Consider the following 19,076-nt stretch of genomic DNA (forward strand, 5'->3'; position numbering starts at 1 on the left):
CCCTCTGTGAGAGTCACACAGACAGGTGCTGTAGACACGCCCCCTCTGTGAGAGTCACACAGACAGGTGCTGCAGACACGCCCCCTCTGTGAGAGTCACACGGACAGGTGCTGCAGACACGCCCCCTCTGTGAGAGTCACACAGACAGGTGCTGCAGACACGCCCCCTCTGTGAGAGTCACACGGACAGGTGCTGCAGACACGCCCCCTCTGTGAGAGTCACACGGACAGGTGCTGCAGACATTTTATATTCAATATTCCTGTTTTCAATGCTGTTGTTGACGTTAACCTTTTGTTAGTTTTGGTCAGGAGGGTATCAGTAAATATAAAAGCATATTTCAAAGGAAGGACATGAGAGAAGTTATCCAGGTATCCAGGCTTCAAACTGGAAGAACAGGTTTTATCTCTTTTGTCCCAACTTAGTGTTTCTTTTCCTCTGACAGACACATTTCTTCCTTCATCATTGTTGAACATCTGTTGAAGCCCTCACACTTTGCTTCTGCTTGAACATTTTTAACAGCTGAAATAATTCCAGCTGTCAAACTGAAGTCCCCACCGTTCAAAAGTAAAAAGTAAAACAACAAAATAAAACTGTCAACTCTAAACTGTCACTGTCTCCTGCAAACTAATTTAGCTCCGGGACAGATGTTAAAGTTATGTTTATCTAACCGAAGACATAACGGACAGTTTGACAGCTCGGCTTGTTACGCCTACGAACAGATCCAGAGTCAGCGTTGACAGAACAAAGAGAATTCAGTCTGACGTTGTCCTCGCTGTGATCAGTCTGCATCTGTGACATGCTGCTTCTGATAACGTCTATCTGCCTGTTCGGGAGGAGAGACGCCAAACTCCATTGGAAAATGTAGCAATTTAGACAATGTTCTATTTTAAAGAACAGAATTGAAATGGTCGACGATGAAAACGCAACAAAAATAAAAGCTTATTTCCACGGTGCTCCTTGTTCAAATTGGAAATCTTCGTCTCCCTGTTTATCATTTTCTGACTGTGACATTTAACTGCAGTTAAAGTTCATTTTTAAAGCATATTATTATCTTTACAGCTGCAGAAACAACACAGTCACCAGAATGTTGTACATTGTACGCTTCTGCAAACTGATGAGCTGCCATTGGTGATGTTTCTGAAACAGAAAGATGCTTCATGAATAATTTTCATATCAGCGTTGTATCTCGCTTGCAAAAACACACGACGCAACGCAGCGACGGCGCGCAGCGACGGCGCGCAGCGACGGCGCGCAGCGACGGCGCGCAGCGACGCCGCGCAACGACGGCGCGCAACGACGCCGCGCGGCGACGCGACGACGCGACGACGCGGCGACGCGACGACGCGACGCGGCGACGCGACGCGACGACGCGACGACGCGACGCGACGACGCGACGACGCGACGACGCGACGACGCGACGCACCGACGCGACGCACCGACGCGACGCAACGACGCGACGCAACGACGCGACGCAACGACGCGGCGCAACGACGCGACGCAACGACGCGACGCAACGACGCAACGCAACGACGCAACGCAACGACGCAACGCAACGACGCAACGCAACGACGCAACGCAACGACGCAACGCAACGACGCAACGCAACGACGCAACGCAGCGACGCAACGCAACGACGCAACGCAACGACGCAACGCAACGACGCAACGCAACGACGCAACGACGCAACGACGCAACGACGCAACGACGCAACGCAACGACGCAACGCAACGACGCAACGCAACGACGCAACGCAACGACGCAACGCAACGACGCAACGCAACGACGCAACGCAACGCAACGACGCAACGCAACGACATTAAGAAAGAATTTATCATAACGTAACTTAACAACCTAACATAATGTTAAGAAACAACGTTAAGAAACCCTAACCCTAACCCGGGATCGAGGATCAAAACATCAGAGAGGAAGTTTGTTCCTTTAATTTTAACTAGCCTAGTTGAGTGTGTGTGCGCGTGTGTGTGCGTGCGCGTGTGTGTGTACCCTGTTTGGAGCCGTTGTGGTCGGCGCTCGGTCCGGTGTTCGGGGTGTATTTGGTGTCTCGTGTGCCGGCGCTGTGACGCGTCCAGTCGAACTCGTCCGTTTTGTCCTGAGAGAACAAACACAACACCTCGTCCTCGAAGCCACACTGGAACTCCCCTGAACACACACACACACACATTACATGTATATCTGAAGACCTTTTTAAAATATAAACGCATGAATGACTCAGAGTATCTGTAGAGGGGTTCAGGGTACTTACTGAGATGTGGGTTAACAGGAGCTGAAGGGAAAAGAGACAAGAAGAGTGTTATTATACGACAGAGATGCACAATGAAATATAGTTTAGTCTGTTTTTGCAACACAAGAAAAAACAATCAAAAACAGTTGTGTGTTCAAGCAGCTTTTTCGACAAATATTTACGTTTATTGTTAGGCGGCGATCTCTTACCAGACATAATTAACATAACAAATGTACATATTTTAAGTAGTTTTGGTTTCAATTCACAATGTTAACCACGTGTTTAAAACTGAAACCTTTCAGAACGCTCTGGTTCTGCTGAGTGAAGTCAAAGCTTCATGTGTTAAAGCTGCATTCTCTCTAGTGTCCACCAGGGGGCGACTCCTCTGGTTGTATAGAAGTCTATGAGAAAATGACTCTACTTCTCTCTTGATTTATTACCTCAGTAAACATTGTAAACATGAGTTTATGTCTCAATCTCTAGTTTCAAGTGGGTGAAAAAGTCCAATCAAAAGACAAGGATTAGAATTAAATCCTTCTTGTATATGTTCACCGCTTTTCCCTGTGAAATATGTCACAGAACAAGAAGACAAAGACACTTAACTGGGACATTTAAACAGGAAGTGAAGACGTAAAACTAAACCAGCAGCAGGTTTGACACAGACACCTGTTTTTTAATCCGATTTTCATAGCGAAAGGGTAATTACACACACACACACACACACACACACACACACACACACACACACACACACCAGCTGTTGGAAACTATGACTGTGTGAACAGCTGCTGCGTCATTTGGCAACAAGCTTGTGCTCCGTTATCAACCAGCACTAATTAATGAGCTCTGGGTGCTGTGTGTGTGTGTGTGTGTGTGTTTGTATATCATCGTGGGGACTATGTTTTAGCTGTGGAGAGTGAGGACACAGGTTACAGGCCAATTCTCAATCCTAGACCACGAACTTGACCCAGGCCTCGTTTCCCAAAAGTATCTGAAAGCGTGGATGATAGATATTTAATAAACCTCAATAAAACACATAGTTATGAATAGGGTTGGGTATCGTTTGGGTTTTTTCCGTAACCGGTGCTAAAACGATACTTTTAAAATGATACCAGTGCCTAAACAGTGCCTGAACCGATAATATATTGTTCAATTTGAAGAAAAAAGTAACTGTTAAAGTATACTATAAATAAAAATAAATACAAAACACTTTGCGTCAAACTACAGCTTCAAACTTTTCAACTTCAAACTATGAACAATATATTAACTGTTAACAGTTTACAGTATACTTAAATAAATGTAGATAAAACAACACACACACACTCTGTACACACACTACAGCTTCAAACTTCAGAAATTATTTTGCAGAAATATGAGCATATTTGCCTTCTCTGGCAAAATACCAAACCTCTCCTGACTTATTTTATTATATTTTATTTTATCAGTTGGTGGCGCTAATGCGCCAACCGCCACTACACCTCAAAGAAGAAGACGGTTCCGCGTGCCTGTGGATGTTGTGCTTGTTATGAGCGGCGGCGCTAAGTACCCGGATGTCGATGGAGGAAGTCAGTAGCCTGCCAGCCGTTTGACAGATCTCGGTCTCCTTTTTATTTTTATTTTAATAAATCATGGCCGAAGCTTCGCCAGAATGATGGAGGGGTTCGTTTCTAAGCGCGCACGGCTCGTCCGGTTGTAATAATACTGAGTGAGGAGCGGAGGAACGAGGCTGCCAGGACGGAGTCATCAGAGTCGTGTAAAAAAGTATTTCAATCGGCTCAGGCACCGAAAGGGAGCACCGAAATCACCGGGTTTCGGTGCCCAACCCTAGTTATGAACCTGATCAGCTGAAGCTCCTCTCAGCTTTACGAAGCTTCATAGAGAGTCTATATTTAGTCATTTATATCTAAGTATATTGTTTCAAACACTGTTAAAAAACAGAGATGAAGTTACTACGATGAACTTTCATGTTGTCTTGATTCTGTTGGTCCCGGTGGACTAAAGTGATCGTGTCTCTGAGCACCAGACTCCCTTTAGAAAACCTCTCATTTTACTGCAGCAGGGTCTGACAGTCTGAACCTCTCAGTCCTGGTTCTGGTTCTCCCGTACCCGCTTCCCTCCAGAGGGTCCAGCAATACGTCCTGGGTCTCCTGCAGAGAGGAGAGACTCTGCTCCTGGAGGAGGAGGAGACGCTGCTGCTGTCGGGAGCTGAGCTCTCCTCCTCCCTCCGGAGCTCTGGGTCTGTCCACAGTGGACCGGTCTCTGCTGGAGGATCTGGGTCGGTCCACTGTGGACCGGTCTCTCTGGAGGATCTGGGTCTGTCCACGGTGGACCGGTCTCGTTGGAGGATCTGGGTCCGTCCACAGTGGACCGGTCTCTGCTGGAGGATCTGGGTCTGTCCACAGTGGACCGGTCTCTGCTGGAGGATCTGGGTCTGTCCACGGTGGACCGATCTCGTTGGAGGATCTGGGTCCGTCCACAGTGGACCGGTCTCTGTTGGTGGATCTGGGTCTGTCCACGGTGGACCGGTCTCTGCTGGAGGATCTGGGTCCGTCCACGGTGGACCGGTCTCTGCTGGAGTATCTGGGTCCGTCCACAGTGGACCGGTCTCTGCTGGAGGATCTGGGTCCGTCCACAGTGGACCGGTCTCTGCTGGAGGATCTGGGTCTGTCCACGGTGGACCGGTCTCTGCTGGGGTCTGAGCTGAAGGAGGTTCTGGTGAACCTGCATGAGTTCATCTGGTTTCACCAGAATCCGACCCGGTGGCTCCGATGACGAGCATCAAGAACAACTCTATAGAAACAGACCATCTTCTCTCTGATGGTCTCTGTACTGATGGAGGTCTGATAGAGGATCAGGACTACACTGAGACTGGTTCATATAGAGGATCAGGACTACACTGAGACTGGTTCAGGACCAGATAGCAGTCCCTCACAGGCACTTTGAAGCAGGTTTGTACATCACTTCTTCTTCTGCTCATTTAACTGATAAATGTGTTTCCTTCACTCACTGAAGCTCAGAACAAACAGCTGTTCAGACGTCAGGTGACCCGCTGTAGGTCATGTGACCGAGCTGAGTGCAGGTGGAGGTGTTTACCTTCACAGCGTCTGCTGAACTTCCTGTTTGAACCCTCGCGGTGAGGCGTTCACTGACAGTCTGTCAAAACTCGACATCACAGAGCAGACGGGTCCTCGTTCTCTTCTTCTTCTCTTCCCGCTCTGAGTGTCTCATCTTTCACTTCTGTTCTTGTGGTTTTGTATTATATTTTCTATTTTGACGTTTCTCTGCAGTTGTGATTTTAATTTTTATTGCTGTCAGGATTTCTGTGACAGCTCAACATTTCTTCTGTGCTCTTGTTTTTCCAGCGTTTTTGTTTTATTGGGTTTTTATACAGAACACTGCATAAAATAAACAGATGTTTTTAGGATCATAAAACTCTAAAATCTCATATTTCAGCCTCAATCACTGAATATGAATTATTCGTTTACAGACTGTAACTATGTTTAGCAGGACATTATAAAATATTGATTTTAATTTTATTATTATTTCTAATTTCTTCTTTTTTTTAAATGTGATCACATATTAAGAGACCTGATCCTCCTCCATGTTAACTTATAAAGTCACAATAATGTTTAATATCCATCAGTAAACCAGCCAACAGCTCTGTTCTTAGTCACTGATGAAGTTCCAGTGACTCAAACGTTTCAGGTTTATTTTTTAAACAATGTTGAGCTACACTTCCTGCAAAAATGTTTCACATTAAAAGCCTAATAGCAGAGCAAAGGAAATAATCCTGTCCCGTCCTTATATTGTGAAACATTCTTTGCAGGAAGTGCCGAGTTGTATTTTAAAGCTACCCTGTGCAGGTTGTTTTTTTACCATAGAGGAAGAACTATAGAGTGATGTTTTGTTTTTATTGCAGGAAGGCACTCGACCACAGGTGGCGCTAACCTGCAAAGAAACGCAGCAATGAGCCAACAGAAGCAGGGAAGAAGAGTGTTTGCAAGTAAACAAGGAAGTAAACAATGCAGGTTTCAAACGCAGTGGCGGGCCGTGCATGTTATACCTGTGCCTTCACTGCTGTCCTGCAGCTGAAACACAGCTACGCTTATTATTTGTTTCGTGTAAAAATGAAGCCAACACCTGTAGATAGAGTGCGTCTCGTCTCTGCTCTGACTGCAGCGCGAGGCTTCTGTGGGCGGCGGGGGAGGGGCTCACGGCAGCACCGCTGCTCGTTCACGACAGAGCAGAAGGTACGAGCTTTAACGTCAAAACACCACAAACTTATCCATCAACACCAGAACAAGTCTCTAGATTTGTCACTCGTAGCTTTTGACAAATAAAGTCTCCATGAGGGTTTAGAAAGTCGTCAAGCTGGCAACACTGGCACCGGCTAAATGTGTCCCCAGAGCAACACTGGACGTAACAATGGTTCCTATCACATATAAAACCAAACAAAAATCCATCTTCATAAAAACAAGTTGTACAAATGATAATATGTAAACAAGCATATTAAAGCTACTGCAGATATAAAAACAAATGCAGTTAACTTACCAGAGCTGCTGTTCACTATCTAAAGACAAAGTCCATCCTCCTTTCTTTGTTAACAAAGAGTTTAATCTCACGGTTGTTCAGTACATCCGTGTGTTTTAGTTCCAGTAAGAAGTCCTTCTCCATTCATGGACGCTAGTGAAGACAGTGGAGTCTCCCTAGTTGTATTTCTTGAATACGTTTTAATGCGTTTGAGGCTGAACATGTCCGCTCACAGAGGCAGCAGATTTTGGGATTGTCACCGTCCAACATGTCAGGCTAGCCCACTGACCAATCACGTAGCTATAGGCCAGCTAGCAGCTCTGACACGTCAAAGAATACGCCCAACATGTCAAACTAAAGATCTGATTGGTTGAACACTGACAATCAACAACATCGTCCCCGTTCACTTAAAGTGCACATGATGCACTTGTGAGTCTGCAGGCCTCTGCCTCTGTTCTACCTAGAGACACAGAGGTGAGATCTGATTGGATAAAAGCTCTACTTAAAACAAGCTGCACTGGAAGCAGAGCAACTGAGGAAGACAGGAGCTGTGCAATGAGAACATAAGATAATGGAGAAATATTATATAAATTACAATACATGTAGTGTATTTAAGAAAACGTATTCAATTATAAAACAGTTAACTTTGTGATCCTGTTTAGGCCAGCAGAGAAGGCCTTGCAGGCCCTGATGACCCACCACTGTTCAAACCAGCGTCGCAAGCTTAATAGCGTTTGACCATTGAGTCTAAGATGGAGGAGCTAATTAGTGCGAGCATGTTCACAGTTTGCCAACATCTCCCCAATGAATATATTGTTATTGTTGTTGTTATTATTATTATTATTATTATATATTGAGGACATGCGGATGAATTCCACTGCGCTGCTTTCTGGTGTGAACGAGACAAAAGATCAGAACAACATTAGCGTTTAAAGCGTAGACGGCGTACCGCTGTACGTGATGATGCGTTCGGTGGCGTCTCCCTCTCCGTAGCGGGTGATGGGGGTGAGGCGGACCAGGTACGACTCCGGTTTGATGAGTTCAGTCAGATTGTAGGTCAACAGCTCCCCCTTCTGGATGGTGGCCTCCATGGGGATCTCCTGCTCCCACCAGCGAGACTGACTCATCTGGAACATACAGACACACATGCACACACACACACACACACACAAAGAAACTTGTTTTTGTGACTTATGAGGACGCTACATTGACCTTAACCCTTTAACCCAGTGGTTCTCAAACTGTGGGGCGCGGCCACAGATTTTTTTTAAAGTAATGAATAACTACATGGCGAAATGCCTGTACTTTCGTGTACATGTGTACGTTACGCCGTTAACAGGTTACGCTTGCGCTACGGCCATGATCCTTGGCGGCTCACATGTGTGGCTTAGTGTTCCCAATGAAGAGACATTTGGCGGGAACAGAAAAGCATCCGAGACGAACAGCGAGCAGCAAGAAGAAGATGTGACGAGGCCTCTCTGGCTCTGCTTCACAGTGAACGCGGGAGATGAGCAGCAGTCGGTGCTTTATGTCTGAACGAGCTGCGCATAGTAGGAAACGTGTTTCCTTTAGTTTTTCACAGGTTGCACTTTATTGTTGTCTTGAAAAGATGTTTAGTGCAAAACAGGTCACAAAATGTTGTTTCAATAAAAATTCAACAAAGACTATTTTGTTACAGTTTAGTTGGGGCGGTGGGGCATGAACATTTTTCTTCCTCCAAAGTGGAGCGCGACAGAAGAGGTTTGAGAACCGCTGAGTTAACCTACAGGTGAACCTTGTGGGGACCAGACCTCTGTTCTCACACACGAGCTCTGAGTCCCCACAACGTCATATAGATAGATTTTAAAAACAATGAAGAACTGAAATACATACATTACACTTTACATGTAATATTTGTATTTAGTTTCAGAATATCAACAATGAGGTAACACGGAATCATTTTACTTTTCCTTCCAAATTTAATCAAAAGTCGATGTTAATTTGATGACACGCTGATATTCATGGATTGAATGGTGGAACGATTTTCAAAGGTTTGAAAATGATCTATTTCCACAGATAAAAGTAACAGAAATAATGAAAAGGTAACGAGCAGGGAGAGAAAAGGATGATATTTTGGGCCCCAGAAAGCCCCCATTTTGCATTTTCTTTAGATTTTCAAGGGCCAGTAATGAAGAATATGATCTGCTTGAGTCTTTCAATCATTTTGTCGAGTTAAAAATATCTTCCAGACTGAGACTAAAAAAAATTGAATTTAATTCAGTGAACAACTTGTGTTTTGGTCTCAAATCTAAAATGTAAAAACAAAAACCTCCACCACCCTGCAGCTCAACAGAGAAACACCAAGAAGAAGATGAGTCATTAACTCCTCATCAGCTTCAGATAAACTCTCCAACAGTTCATATTAATATCTTACAAAACGTTACTCCTCAAGTCCAGCAACACTCGTCAATTTCTGCTCGTCTTTTCAAAATAAACTGCTCTCTTCACAGGAAACAACTCAGTTAGCTTTAGGCAACAAAACTACTTAGTTTTAGGAAAGGATCTGGTGGTTTGGGTTAAAATAACTACTGAAGTGCCGTGAATGAAGTACACAAGTTACGTGACAAATAAGGCAACGTTGACTTCTCGTTTCACATGAGGAACGAACACAGGTCTCCAATCCCCTCCCCCCCTCCCCCCCTCCCTGTGAGCGTTGTCATGGTGTTTATACTTCCGTCACCGTCTCGTCACCGTCTCGTCATGTTGAAAAACATGGTTGACCAACATATTTAGTTTTGGTAAACTAAATTAAATGGATTTAGCTTCATGGAACCACAACGTAATAAAATACATCGATATAAGTTCAACGCAGACGGACCAAAGATTTTTCTTTAAGCATCAAAACAGAGAGCTGTTATTTCATCCTCCTTTAAACACTTCCTCCTCCTCATCCTCTTCCTCTAAACTCGTCGTCGTCCTTATTTTTCTCTCCAGTCTCTCTGCATCATCATCATCGTCGTCGTCCTCCTCTTATGATTTTCTGTCCCATCAGCACTTCCTCTCGCAATTCAATTTTGTTCTTAAATCTCTGTAAACAGCATCTGATTGGTCGGTTCCAGGACAACGACCACCTTCTTATGTGCCATTGAGCAAACAACGAGATTGACTGATTAAAACTGAAAGTAATCTTTAGTTTAAAGTCAATATTTCATTTATTGAAAAGAGACAAAGTCGTTCTGCAACACGAGGAGAGATTAAAGGAGAAGTCCCATATTTTAAGAAATAATCTGGTCTGGAGGGAAACCTGAAAATCGAGCAGCTGTTAAATAATTTCAAGCTCTGATTGTATTACATTCTATATTTTACTTCTCATGAACTGACTTCATGTGCTGACCTGTCTGATACCGAGTCTGTAGGCCAGGATCGGGTCCACGGCGTTGGGCTCCATCTGCGTCCACTGCAGCTTGAAACCGTAGACTCGAGGTCGGTTCTGCCACAGAGCGCTGTAGGTGTCGTGGTAAAACTCTGGGGCGAAGGCCTTCCCTGAGAAGACACAGGGGGGGGAGGGGTCACACACAGGGCCGGAAGCAGAGAGGGGGAGGAGTCAACTACGACTCCCAGGGTGCATTTCACTGACTTGACATCCAGTCACAGTCGCACAGTTTTACATTCTGTCATTGAAAATTTGTTCACTGTCAGATTCTAGGTCAGTTTGTGATGAATTCAGTCGTCATGGCAACAAAGTGAACACTCAATTAGGTCACCGTCTCCATGTTTGTTTGGTCCAACGAGAGAGAAGAGGAAGAGATGATGAAAGAGGAAGAAGAGTGTGTGTTAATCTGAGAGGCAGCAGGATTATAAAGCTCAAGTTAATATGACAGTAAAAGTGCGTGCGTGTGTGGCCGTGCATGTGTGTGCGTGCGTGCGTGTGTGTGTGTTTCTGCTGATGTGCAATGTGGAGGATTAAACCACCAAAGAAGAACAACTCACCTGACTGGACAAAACCTCCAACATGGACAACCTGATAACACAGAGCTTAGTCCTGATTGGCTGACTCAGCTCAGGGACTCAGACTACTTTTGAAAAAATAATAATTTCAGTAGTTGATTCAGTTGTTTCAGTGATTATGAGATGTGGTTGAAAGCTCCATAAAAAAGGTAGTAAGTGGGCTTTGAGTTAAGACTGACAAGAATGAACTGCAACTTTCAAATACTGGACCAAACCAGGACTAAAACACCAGAGAAACCAGGTCCAAACAAGGACTAAAACCAGAGAAACCAGGTCCAAACAAGGATTAAAACACCAGCGAAACCAGGTCCAAACAAGGACTAATACACCAGAGAAACCAGGTCCAAACAAGGACTAAAACACCAGAGAAACCAGGTCCAAACAAGGACTAAAACACCAGAGAAACCAGGTCCAAACAAGGATTAAAACACCAGAGAAACCAGGTCCAAACCGGGACTGAAACACCAGAGAAACCAGGTCCAAACCGGGACTGGAACACCAGAGAAACCAGGTCCAAACCGGGACTGGGACACCAGAGAAACCAGGTCCAAACCGGGACTGAAACACCAGAGAAACCAGGTCCAAACCGGGACTAAAACACCAGAGAAACCAGGTCCAAACCGGGACTAAAACACCAGAGAAACCAGGTCCAATCCGGGACTAAAAAACCAGAGAAACCAGGTCCAAACCGGGACTGGAACACCAGAGAAACCAGGTCCAAACCGGGACTAAATCACCAGAGAAACCAGGTCCGAACTGGGACTGAAACACCAGAGAAACCAGGTCCAAACCGGGACTGAAACACCAGAGAAACCAGGTCCAAACCGGGACTGGAACACCAGAGAAACCAGGTCCAAACCGGGACTAAAACACCAGAGAAACCAGGTCCAACCCGGGACTGGAACACCAGAGAAACCAGGTCCAAACCGGGACTGGAACACCAGAGAAACCAGGTCCAAACCGGGACTAAAACACCAGAGAAACCAGGTCCAAACCGGGACTGAAACACCAGAGAAACCAGGTCCAAACCGGGACTGGAACACCAGAGAAACCAGGTCCAAACCGGGACTGGAACACCAGAGAAACCAGGTCCAAACCGGGACTAAAACACCAGAGAAACCAGGTCCAAACCGGGACTGAAACACCAGAGAAACCAGGTCCAAACCGGGACTGGAACACCAGAGAAACCAGGTCCAAACCGGGACTAAAACACCAGAGAAACCAGGTCCAAACCGGGACTGGAACACCAGAGAAACCAGGTCCAAACCGGGACTGGAACACCAGAGAAACCAGGTCCAAACCGGGACTAAAACACCAGAGAAACCAGGTCCGAACCGGGACTAAATCACCAGAGAAACCAGGTCCAAACCGGGACTGAAACACCAGAGAAACCAGGCCCGAACCGGGACTGGAACACCAGAGAAACCAGATCCAAACCAGGACTAAAACACCAGAGAAACCAGGTCCAAACCGGGACTGAAACACCAGAGAAACCGGGTCCAAACCGGGACTAAAACACCAGAGAAACCAGGTCCAAACCGGGACTAAAACACCAGAGAAACCAGGTCCAAACCGGGACTGAAACACCAGAGAAACCAGGTCCAAACCGGGACTGGAACACCAGAGAAACCAGGTCCAAACCGGGACTAAAACACCAGAGAAACCAGGTCCAAACCGGGACTGAAACACCAGAGAAACCAGGTCCAAACCGGGACTGGAACACCAGAGAAACCAGGTCCAAACCGGGACTAAAACACCAGAGAAACCAGGTCCGAACCGGGACTAAATCACCAGAGAAACCAGGTCCAAACCGGGACTGAAACACCAGAGAAACCAGGTCCAAACCGGGACTGGAACACCAGAGAAACCAGGTCCAAACCGGGACTAAAACACCAGAGAAACCAGGTCCGAACCGGGACTAAATCACCAGAGAAACCAGGTCCAAACCGGGACTGAAACACCAGAGAAACCAGGTCGAAACCGGGACTGAAACACCAGAGAAACCAGGTCCAAACCGGGACTAAATCACCAGAGATTATTGGACTGAACCAAACTTTCTATTCACGCTGCATTGGCCCTTTTCTTTTGTTCTGGTCCTCACCAACGTATTTTCAACAACTTCCACATCAGCCTAAAGTGCCTGAAGTGAACCAGGCATGTTGGTGATGAAGATCACTGAAGTGAGCTTGAGGACTTCCTCCAAGTAAAGAAGACAAAGAAAACAGGATGAGGAGGATGAGGAGGCACATAAGGAAACGTCCCAGTGAATACCGGAGATGTCCATTCAGTGTGAATACCAGTGACTCTGCTGTAAATTCAGACTGATGGAAACATGAATAATGAACATGAAGGAGAATCTCTTCTGCTGCTTCAACTCAGAGACAAACTTGATGAACTTTAGTGGGAAACGGTGCTAAAGAACACATCTCAGTGTCCTGAAGACAAAAACAAGGAAACGTTTTTACAACAGAAGCAGAACTTTGTTGACTAAATGCTGACTGTGAGGAAATAAAATCAAGAAAGAAAACCTGATGGAACTTTGAAAACATGTTCCAGAATTCACAGTTCATGGAATAATACATTCAGAGACAATCATATGTAGCAGGAGATAAAGATTTCACAGTCATGAGAAGTGGTCTGTTACCTGAACAGCACAGAGGCAGTCAGCCGTTTCCTAATCTTTGTTGTCACTTCAGATGTTTTAGAGGACTTTGGGTTTCCTGAAGCTCTGCACATTATTATTTATGACACTTTAAAGTCCCTCGAGGAAGCTCTGTGATTCTCTGCTTCGGTCTGCCAACACACAGGACTTCATGATGAAGATCAACTCTAATTCATCATCGTGTTCATCCTCCTTCAGATGTAAACACTTTGAAATACAGCTCAGAGTTCCCAGCAGACCTCAGGTCTGTCAGTAGAACCTCACTATCAGCTACTGGCTTCACTGGGAGACTGGGAGGAAGACATGCACAGCTGGTTTACAGTCTCAAGTCACTCGAGACAAGTTCATGTCAAGTCTCAAGTCACTCCCAGCACAAGTTCAGTTTGGTCCACATGTTAAGTCCCGAGTCATTTAATAAGCCAAGCCCAAACTAAGGCTCAAAATATTAGAGACTCGTCCAAGTCGAGTCTGAAGTCATTTAAAACGGGTCCAAACTGGTTCACAAACAGGAAACCCAACCTGCTCACACCGTCAAGCCTAAAAACCACATCCCATCATGCACCAGTCAAGCCGACTCACCTGTGACCAAGAAGGTGCAGCGCCCTGCGCCGGCCTCGTTGGTGATGTCACAGGTGTACTCGCCGTATCCCTCTCGGTTCAGCGCCTTGACCAGGTAGCTGGTGTCGTCGCGCTGGTCACTGAACTGCCCGACGGTGAGGAGGCGGGAGCCCAGCTTCCACTCGTACCGCAGGAGGCGCGCCGGGTGAGCTCGCAGCAGGCGGCAGGTGAGGCTAAACGCCCGGCCGAGAGCCTGACGGACCTCTGTGAACACCGGCTCCACGGTGGGGGGGACTGTTGGGGACCAGCACAGGAAGTATGAGACGATAGAGCACCAAGAATATCAGCAAATGTCGTTTTGAGTCCAGATCAGGGAGCAACCTCTGGTTGTGAAGAGTGAAGTCAAAGCTTCATGTGTTAAAGCTGCATTCTCTCTAGTGTCCACCAGGGGGCGACTCCTCTGGTAGCATAGAGGTCTGTGAGAAAATGACTCTACTTCTCTCTTGATTTATTCCCTCAGTAAACATTGTAAACATGAGATTTTATTTTTTCTCAACCAGTGAACAGGAAGTGACCATATCTGGACTGAGGAGTGACGTAGAGACGCCGTATACGTCTCTGGTGTCGACCTGTCAATCAGCGTGTAGCCCCGCCCTAAAGCATCCCCTGCTTTATGGTCTGTGTGACTCTAAATGGACCATAATGTACTAAATGAACATCATGCTGTATTGAAGAAGACTTGAAACCATAAACTCATGTTTACTGAGATATATATATATATATATACATACATATACATACATACATACATACACACATACACACACACACACATACATACACACATACATATGTGTGTGTGTGTGTGTACAGTGTATATATGAGTGTATTACCCACACTGCACCACCAGCGTGATCACAGCCTCTCTGGGCTTCACGTTGAACCCGTTGTACTGACTCGTCTGGCAGCAGAAGGTTCCGCTCATGTCTCTGGTGACGTTGTGGACCCTCAGGACTCCGTCGTAGCTCTCCGTCTGCTCCGAGCCGTCCGGCATCAGAGCCGCCCCCCCGCCCTCCTCCACCCGGGACCACAGGATGATGGGTTTGGGTTTACCAGAGACCAGACACTGCAGGTCCACGGTGCTGCCCTCCTGAGCCACCAGGTGAGAGCGCCCCATGGGGACGGACAGCTCTGGAGGAACTGAGGACAGAGAGAACGAGGCCATTCAGGACGTCATGTGACAGGCTGATGGGCGGAGCCTGTTGTCACGGGATTCAAAGAGTCTCTCCTTCTTCCTCTCCTTCCTCCTCTGCTTCCTCACCTCGCCTTCTCTCCTTCCCCCTCTTCTCCCTCCTCCCTTTCTCTCCTTCCTCCTCTCTCCCTCTCCCTCTTTCCTCCTTACTTCTCTTTCCTTCCTCCTCTTTCCCCTCCTCTCTCCTCTCTTCTTCCTCCTCCTCCCTTTCTCTCCTTCCTCCTCTTTCCTCCTCTCTCCTTCCTCCTCTCCTTTCCTTCTCTCTCCTTTCCTCTCTCCTTCCTCCTCTCTCTTTTCTCTCCTTCCTCCTCTCCTTTCCCTCCTTCCCTTTCTCTCCTTCCTCCTCTCCTCTCTCCTTTCCTTCCTTCCTCCTCTCCCCTTTCCCTCCTTCCTCCTCTTTCCTTCTCCCTCCTCTCCTTTCCTCTCTCCCTCTTTCCTCCTCTCTCCTCCTCTTCCTCATCCCCTTTCCTTCTCTCTTCTTCCTCTTCCTCTCCCTTCCTCCTCTTCCCCTTTCCTTTCTCTCCTCCCTCCTCTCTCCTCCTTCCTTCTCTTTCCTCCTCTCTCCTTTCCCCCTTTCCTCCTCTCTCCTTCCTCCTCTTTCCTTTCCTCCTCTCTTCTTCCTCCTCCCCCTCCTTTCTCTCCTTCCTCCTCTCCTTTATCTCCTTCCTCCCCTTTCCTTTCTCCCTTTCTCTCCTTCCTCCTCTTTCCTTTCTCTCCTTCCCCTCCTCTTTCCTCCTCTCTCCTTTCCTTCTCTCTTCTTCCTCCCTTTCTCTCCTTCCTCCTCTTTCCTTCTCTCTCCTTCCTCCTCTCCTTTCCTTTATCTCCTTCCTCCTCCCCCCTTCTTCCTCCTCCCCCCTTTCTCTCCTTCCTCCTCTTTCCTTCCTCCTTTCCTTTATCTCCTTCCTCCTCTTTCCTCCTCTCTTCTTCCTCCTCTCCTTTCCTTTATCTCCTTCATCCTCTCTCCTTTCCTTCTCTCTTCTTCCTCCTCCTCTTTCCTTCTCTCTCCTTCCTCCTCTCCTTTCCTTTATCTCCTTACTCCTCTTTCCTCCTCTCCTTTCCTTCTCTCTTCTTCCTCCTCCTTCCATCTCTCTCCTTCCTCCTCTCCTTTCCTTTATCTCCTTCCTCCTCCCCCCTTCTTCCTCCTCCCCCCTTTCTCTCCTTCCTCCTCTTTCCTTCCTCCTTTCCTTTATCTCCTTCCTCCTCTTTCCTCCTCTCTTCTTCCTCCTCTCCTTTCCTTTATCTCCTTCATCCTCTCTCCTTTCCTTCTCTCTTCTTCCTCCTCCTCTTTCCTTCTCTCTCCTTCCTCTCCTCTTTCCTCCTCTCTTCTTCCTCCCTTTCTCTCCTTCCTCCTCTTTCCTTCTCTCTCCTTCCTCCTCTCCTTTCCTTTATCTCCTTACTCCTCTTTCCTCCTCTCCTTTCCTTCTCTCTTATTCCTCCTCCTTCCTTCTCTCTCCTTCCTCCTCTCCTTTCCTTTATCTCCTTCCTCTTCTTTCCTCTCTTCTTCCTCCTCCCCTTTCCTCCTCTCTTCTTCCTCCTCTCCTTTCTCTCCTCGTTCCTCCTCCTCTCCTCGTTCCTCCTCCTCTCCTTTCTCTCCTTCCTCCTCTTTCCTTCTCTCTCCCTTTCTCTCCTTCCTCCTCTTTCCTTCTCTCTCCTTCCTCCTCTCCTTTATCTCCTTACTCCTCCTCTCCTTTCCTTCTCTCTTCTTCCTCCTCCCCCCTTTCTCTCCTTCCTCCTCTCCTTTCCTCCTCTCTTCTTCCTCCTCCTCTCCTTTCTCTCCTTCCTCCTCTCTCCTGCCCTTTCCCTCTTCCCTCCCTCACCTGTCTCCTCCTCTCTTGTTTCCTCCCCTCCTCCTCACCTGTGGTGGAGGAGATGTTGACGTCGATGCTGATCTCTGGCGTTCCTCGGTTCCTCAGCGAGGCCACACAGGTGTAGGTGCCGAAGTCGGTGAACTTGAGCTCGACGATGTCCAGGTTGCTGGTCCCCGGCGCGAGCTCGGTGTCGGTGTGAGTGATCACCGTCCTCTCGGAGCTCCTCAGAGGACGGCCGTTCTTCAGCCAACCGAACTGCAGCTCCTCGGGGGGCGTGGCCTCCACCTGGCAGCTGATCTTCACCTCGCGGCCGATCTGGATGTTGTCGTCGTCGTGGTACGGGTCCGGAGTGATCCAGAACCGACCTTTACGAAGACCTGAAGGGGACGGAGAGATGGACAGAGTTCAACTGGAGAGAGATTCAGCAGAGAGACGGAAACAACTGTCGCCATCTTGTTTTTTACAACCAGTGAACAGGAAGTGACCATATCTGGACTGAGGAGGGACGTAGAGACGCCGTACACGTCTCTGGTGTCGACCTGTCAATCAGCGTGTAGCCCCGCCCTAAAGCATCCCCTGCTTTATGGTCTGTGTGACTCTAAATGGACCATAATGTACTAAATGAACATCATGCTGTATTGAAGAAGACTTGAAACTAGAGATTGAGACATAAACTCATGTTTACAATGTTTACTGAGGGAATAAATCAAGAGAGAAGTAGAGTCATTTTCTATAGACTTCTATACAACCAGAGGAGTCGCCCCCTGGTGGACACTAGAGAGAATGCAGCTTTAACACGTGAAGCTCTGACTTCTCTTTAAAGGACCGGAGGTTGTTTCCTGCTTGAAATCCTTGAAAGGAGCTGCGATGGGACGTCACACCTGCTGCAGAAACACTACCACTTTCGTCCACAGGGGGCGCCAGAACCGACACTAAATAAAAGCTCCTTCGAGTCGTTTTCAGTGAATTAATGCCTGTTAAAGTCTAGTCTGCCATTAGAGAGACAAGGAGCACACATCTGGGATCTAAACTCCAAAATAAATTGAATTTGTAAAAAGGGGTCAGAGGTCAGTGAGCCTGCAGCAGGTTGTGATGGTCAGAACACAGTGAATCATGACGGTTTCTCTTCCTGCTGTGGAGAAACTAATCCGTCCAAATGGAGCTTAATTATGACGGAAGCCATTTGTTCTGTTTAATCTGTCTCGAGCGTCCACAGGGACCAGCTGCTGCTGCCTCTCTCTCTGGGTCATGTGACCCGTGTTCACACAGCCAATCACAGGGCGTCAACTGCTCGGATCACCTGATCATTCATCAGGAAGTATTAGATGTTTTTTCCGACAGAATCAAAGCAGCTGAAGTGACTTCGATACGTGGAACAGAGTTGGTTCTGAACATGGCGGTTCAGCACCAACTCAAGAACCGGTACTGACCTAATACTTTAGCGAACGGAGAACAACTATCAAAATCAACACATAAAGATTCTGATCCAGATGACTTTGATCTGAACTGTTAAACCTTCAATAAAACACAGAGTCCGACACGTGATCACACATGTGACAACATCCTGTCTGTCCTCCGTCCTCGACCCGCTGCCGTCTTCAGAAGGTTGAGGTTCAAATCCCACATCTGTGTGTGTGTGTGTGTGTGTGTGTGTGTGTGTGTATATATAAATAGCTTCAGTTCGTGAGGCGAGCAGCTGATTGTCCTTGTTCATTAAGATTAAAGCAAGAACGCCTCAGAACAAAACCCTGTGTGTGTGTGTGTGTGTGTGTCACTGCGTCAGTTAAAGGTCTGTTGCATAACTAGAGGTGGATGCAGCCGCTCACACACGAAAGTCACTGCGCACACACGCGTGCACACACACACACACACACACACACACACACACACACACACACACACACACACACACACACACACACACACACACACACACACACACACACACACACACACACACACACACACACACACACACACACACACAGGGTCCATTAGCAGCAGTGTGTGTCAGACTGGGAGGACTGGTGGAGAGACAGT

The 19,076-nt window shown here is 47.1% G+C and overlaps 1 protein-coding gene across 3 annotated transcripts in view; it reads right to left on the reverse strand.

Moving 5' to 3' along the window:
* Positions 1-19,076, reverse strand: part of mdga2a (MAM domain containing glycosylphosphatidylinositol anchor 2a) — a 52,811-nt gene that overhangs the window by 9,334 nt on the left and 24,401 nt on the right. For 2 of the 3 annotated variants that reach the window (XR_013772705.1, XM_079286653.1), the window contains exons 7-13: positions 17,084-17,413; positions 14,874-15,176; positions 13,998-14,270; positions 10,143-10,291; positions 7,719-7,896; positions 2,261-2,281; positions 2,002-2,157 (exon numbers count right to left, since the gene is read on the reverse strand). Coding sequence is in view for 2 of the 3 variants with exons in the window: in XM_079286653.1 (XP_079142779.1) it covers positions 2,002-2,157; positions 2,261-2,281; positions 7,719-7,896; positions 10,143-10,291; positions 13,998-14,270; positions 14,874-15,176; positions 17,084-17,413 (1,410 nt within the window). In the remaining variant the exon portion in view is untranslated. The remainder of the gene's footprint in view (positions 1-2,001; positions 2,158-2,260; positions 2,282-7,718; positions 7,897-10,142; positions 10,292-13,997; positions 14,271-14,873; positions 15,177-17,083; positions 17,414-19,076) is intronic. The other variant, XM_079286654.1, reaches the window with a different exon arrangement.

This window comes from Melanostigma gelatinosum (assembly GCF_949748355.1).
Source record: "Melanostigma gelatinosum genome assembly, chromosome: 16".
Classification (NCBI taxonomy): Eukaryota; Metazoa; Chordata; class Actinopteri; order Perciformes; family Zoarcidae; genus Melanostigma; species Melanostigma gelatinosum.